At 49.5% G+C, this 5175-nt stretch overlaps 1 protein-coding gene across 1 annotated transcript; it reads left to right on the top strand.

The window, feature by feature from the left end:
* Nucleotides 1–452: 452 nt before the first annotated feature.
* Nucleotides 453–872, top strand: LOC147088177 (histone H2A type 2-C-like). The gene has a single exon (XM_085977940.1). It carries the CDS (start codon nt 458–460, stop codon nt 845–847), a length of 390 nt encoding a protein of 129 aa, XP_085834066.1. The 5' UTR covers nt 453–457; the 3' UTR covers nt 848–872.
* Nucleotides 873–5175: the final 4303 nt, after the last annotated feature.

Raw genomic sequence — 5175 nt, 5'->3', positions numbered from 1 at the left:
CCTCACTTTTACACAGATTGAGCTGGAATGTGTCCCGTTACAGAATCAATGGGGATTTAATCCCGCCATACAGTTTGAAATTGAACCCGAAATTAATCCCAATTGTAACAGCCTAGAATTTGCAAGGGAGAGATGGAATAAGACAAAAGGAATAAAAAACTGTCCGGAAATCTTTGGCGAATAGTTCATTTATTAACTTAATTCGCTGGTTTAGGAAAATATTGGCGGGCTTTTTGAAATTAAAAATCGTTGGCGGTCTGACTGTTGAGGACAGTTATTTCCGCACCCTTGCCATTGGCGGGAAAAACAGACTATGATTGGTCACCGGAAAGCACCAATGAAATTCCCCACAGAGCGACCAATCACAAGTTCGCTCTTTTCATTCCTTCAGAAGGTATAAGTCGGGCAGATGTGGGCTGAGTTTATCATTATTTCTTTCAACGAGTGAATTGTGGAAATGTCTGGAAGAGGAAAAACCGGCGGTAAAGCTCGGGCCAAGGCCAAATCCCGTTCATCCCGGGCCGGACTGCAGTTCCCTGTGGGCCGTGTTCACAGGCTCCTGCGAAAAGGCAACTACGCTGAGCGTGTGGGTGCCGGAGCCCCGGTCTACATGGCTGCTGTGCTCGAGTATCTGACCGCTGAAATTCTGGAGCTGGCCGGGAACGCGGCCCGCGACAACAAGAAGACCCGCATCATCCCCAGACATCTGCAGCTGGCCGTCCGCAACGACGAGGAGCTCAACAAGCTGCTGGGAAAGGTGACCATCGCTCAGGGCGGGGTGCTGCCTAATATCCAGGCGGTGCTGCTGCCCAAGAAAACCAGCACTGCCAGCTCCAAGAGCAAGTAAACTGGACAAGATTCAATCTAATAACCCAAAGGCTCTTTTCAGAGCCACCCACTTTATCTGTGAAAGGGTTGTTTACTGTTCAGCCATTCTCGGTTATGAACAGGACATGTAGAACTGTAAATCCACAAACATTACAGCGGGTTTGTTGTTACCGAATATTCAGATCAGCGATTCAATACAGAGGGGGGCTGGCTTCAGAGAAAAACAAAACACACGGAAACTTAACGTGAGACCGGCCCGATTTAAACACATTGGGAGAGCCGAATATGAACGCATGTTAAGAAACGATTATTAAGCCAGTGAGCGGTTGATGGGCGAACCGTTCCTTATTGGGCCAATAATTCCATATACATCCTGAGCACATTGATCCATACTAACTTTTCCCCTTTTAATTTGCAGACATAGAAACAGAAGATAGGAGCAGGAGTAGGCCATTCGGCCCTTCGAGCCTGCTCCGCCATTCAACGAGATCATCAACGAGAGCATCGAACCAGAATTACAGCTCTGGTAAATATAAAATATTCCAAATAGTAACTACCTCTCCCCGCAGTAAGAGTTGATTTTAAAAGTGAGCTTCAGACTTCAGGCACCTCGTTCTCTGTCGATGATCAATCCCGGTATGTGGAGTTGGATCAGTGCTCCCACTTATAGTTTCCGATACTGGGCGGGTGCAGTCAGTTTACTGGGCAGATCACTCACATTTAAACCTAGACCATACCCAGACATTCACTGCCCCCCCTTTATAAATCCCAATTACATTAAGACTGCAAGAGCAGCACGGTGTGTGCACAGTCCAATTTGCCTTGGGGCGATCGCAGCTCTTTCCTTTGCTGATTTGGTGGCTCTTAAAAGAGCCGTTGTTGTATTTGGTGCTGAAGTCTAGAGCCGGGCAGGGTGAGTTTAGGCGCGCTCCCCGCGGATGCGGCGGGCCAGCTGGATGTCTTTGGGCATGATGGTGACTCGCTTGGCGTGGATGGCGCACAGGTTGGTGTCCTCAAAGAGCCCCACCAGGTAAGCCTCGCTGGCCTCCTGCAGGGCCATGACGGCCGAGCTCTGGAAGCGCAGGTCGGTCTTGAAGTCCTGAGCGATCTCCCGCACCAGGCGCTGGAAGGGCAGTTTGCGGATCAGCAGCTCGGTGGATTTCTGGTAGCGGCGGATCTCCCTCAGAGCCACAGTGCCGGGTCTGTAGCGATGGGGTTTCTTCACTCCGCCCGTGGCTGGAGCGCTCTTCCGGGCCGCTTTGGTCGCCAGCTGTTTGCGAGGAGCTTTCCCTCCGGTCGATTTGCGCGCTGTCTGTTTGGTCCTGGCCATTTTCTGAACCGATCTCAGCACAATCTGCAACACATGGACTGTTAATGCGAAATCTGCAGTGTGTCCGCCTTGTTATACTCAGTGAGGGACCGCCGCGAGCACTGATTGGCTGGAGACCGGCGCCCACCCACTTTAAACCCAACTCTGACCAATCAATGAAACGCTGGAAACTCAGGCCCCGATTGGCTGAGCTGTGATTAATCGCCCATTTCAAAAAGTCCGCTAAATTTAGTGCAGGAAATAACCGTTTTGAGACAAATCGATTTTATTCTGCACATATTGAGACGATCATTACCAGAATCATTGAAGGTTTTAAATGTTCCTTCCTGGGCTTGGTGCTTTAGGGCCCTTCCCATTGCCCGCACTCTGGGCTGTTGATGCTGACAGGAGCGGGGAAAGGGCCCCGCGCCAATCTCCCGCTCTTCCACTCGATTCCTCTCCCTCTCCTCTCCAGCCCATTCAGAATTTCCCTCCGCCCGTCCCATTGTGACGTTAGCCGCCGCTTTCAGGGGAGAGGATCAGAATTCAGTCGCTTCTCTCTGTCCCTGTGGAGCCTGTGAGAAGGCCTTGGCCAATAATCTGTCATTGGGTAACTGTGCAGTCAGCGATCTGATACTCGGCACATTTTAGATTGCTGAATGGAGACTTATTGGCGCCGGTTACAGATAAGAGGCTGACAAATTAAACCTGTTCGTAGAACAGCGCCAGGAATTACTGACGGTGAACGCAGAATAACAGAACAAAATGACGGAAATTTTAAAATCATTCCATTGAAACTAGACTTTAGATTAATTCGCTTCTTTCCAGCACTGGAATTGGCGGGCTTTTTCAAAATCAAAAAAAAGTTCAAACATGTCGACAGGCCGACAATGTCAACCAATGATGTGCTTACTTTCTAATCTGTGGCTCTGTGATTGGTTACGAAATGGGATTGTGGAGCGGACCCCCAATCAGAAGTAAGGTCGGGTTAGAGCGGCTCAAACTGCGGTAATTTCAGGTCCCCGAATGACTGAACTGAAATTTCACAATTTCACAAACCCTGTCAGTATCAGGGCCGGACACCACCGTCTGGCTGCAAATTCACAAGTTGGACTCTTTTCAGTAACCCACTCAACGGCTCATGTCCGACCAGCCAACTAATTATTAAATTATAATCATTACAGTAAAACTGCACAATGGAGAAATGTGTAGACGCGATGTGGCTTTACACGGAGAGGGAATGTTCCGTCTGAGGAAATAACTCCATAAACCTGGTGCAACCGAAAGCGACATTCAAAGATTACAGAACACATCACATATCTGTTAATAATATTTCTGACCACAATCTATTTTTGAGAACAATCTACACCATCTCCCGTTCCCAGGTCACTGCTCTCTGTGAGGCTGTGGGTGGCTCTTAAAAGAGCCTTTGTGTTGAGTTTGGTTGAAAGGGTCGAGTTGTTCAGCCGCCGAATCCATAGAGAGTGCGGCCCTGCCGTTTCAGAGCGTACACCACATCCATGGCAGTGACCGTCTTGCGCTTGGCGTGCTCAGTGTAGGTGACCGCATCCCTGATCACATTCTCCAGGAAAACTTTCAGCACCCCACGGGTCTCCTCGTAGATCAGACCCGAGATTCGCTTGACACCGCCACGGCGAGCCAGGCGGCGGATGGCTGGTTTGGTAATGCCCTGGATGTTGTCACGGAGTACTTTACGGTGGCGCTTGGCTCCGCCTTTGCCGAGTCCTTTGCCTCCTTTGCCTCGTCCAGTCATGATGATTCTTCAGTCAAACTTCTGCTGAATGAGAAACAAACTGTTTGTGTCTGCTCTTATATACAGCCGACTCCGACCTGACTGAGAAAGCGCAGAGTAAGAGAGGCGGGGAGGGGAGGAGACAGAGTGAGAGATTAAACAGAGAGAGCGGGAGGGGAGGAGACATCCTGCTGTCAGCTCCCGGCCCCCCCAGCCTCTCTGTGTTTCTCTCTCCTCATTAACTCTCCGATTCCAATTAAACTCGGGCACTCCACATTCCCAGACTGGCCTCTTTCTGTCTCGAAGAACGGGATGTCTGCTGCCGAGAAAGTTTCATCAGAAGTAAAGGCAGCAATTTCGATTTACAGCCGTTTCATTGCTGCACTGATCGCGCTCTCTCACCCCATCGCCGACATGTTCTCTGTTTTTCGGCTGAAATTTGAAATCAAATAAAGCTTCACGTTTAATTCCCACTGCAAGGCTGAGCAGGGGGGCAGGGCGATCCTATGACAGGGAAATCTTTGAATTTTACACAAGATTGCCTCTGAAATCCGGCGATGAGGGCGGACACACAAACACAGTGACATTAGTCTAACCCGCCCGTCCCTTTAACACACTCTCGCTGACACAATGTTCACTCTGCTCATTCACAGCACAATCTGTTCCCAGATTTACAGTTCACAGGACAGGTTTTCCTCTCCGCTCGGCCTGTGCTGTCGATTCTCGGGGTTCGTTGGAGTTTCCCAGCTCAGTCAGTGTTAAACACTCTGAGGCCGGCGCTCCTCACAGTGTCTGTTCCCCAGATTCAGGGGCAGGAGCCAATCACAGCTGTGGCTGTGTTCACTACTATCTGGTTTGAAGGTACTATATTGTTTGCAGGCAGAAATATGTTTGATTTATATGAAAATAGAAATGATGATCTCACTGCCCCTCTAGCCTCTCTCTCTCCTCCTCCGAAACTGAGGAACTGAACAGAGCAACTGGTGTCTGATGCATTCCATTCTCAACACCCGGAGACAGCAATGAGAGAGAGAGAGAGAGAGAGATGGTGTCAGTCTTAATGTTCGTACTCTGATACAGGCGGCCCAGGCACTCTCTGTTAGAAAGGTTTAGGGGCAGGAACGTGTCACAGTTTGTCTGTGTGTATCCTAGCCTGCTTTTAGAATATAGTATTATTCACAGAAATAGTGAGACATTCTGTTTACCACACATGGCTTAAACTCGGATTCAATAGACCGAAAACTGAGAGGTTCAGCATCGATCCAGATATAACTGGCAGGGCTGG

Source organism: Somniosus microcephalus, unplaced genomic scaffold (genome assembly GCF_052327205.1).
Source record: "Somniosus microcephalus isolate GS21.2 unplaced genomic scaffold, FLI_Smic_1.0 unresolved_chr5, whole genome shotgun sequence".
Taxonomy (NCBI): Eukaryota; Metazoa; Chordata; class Chondrichthyes; order Squaliformes; family Somniosidae; genus Somniosus; species Somniosus microcephalus.
The sequence above is the reverse complement of the archived record's forward strand: the minus strand, read 5'-3'. Positions and strand labels throughout refer to the sequence as shown.

Bases quoted from the DNA above. Each gene is read 5' to 3' on its own strand.
- LOC147088177 (XM_085977940.1), top strand. From the start codon at position 458: ATGTCTGGAAGAGGAAAAACCGGCGGTAAAGCTCGGGCCAAGGCCAAA.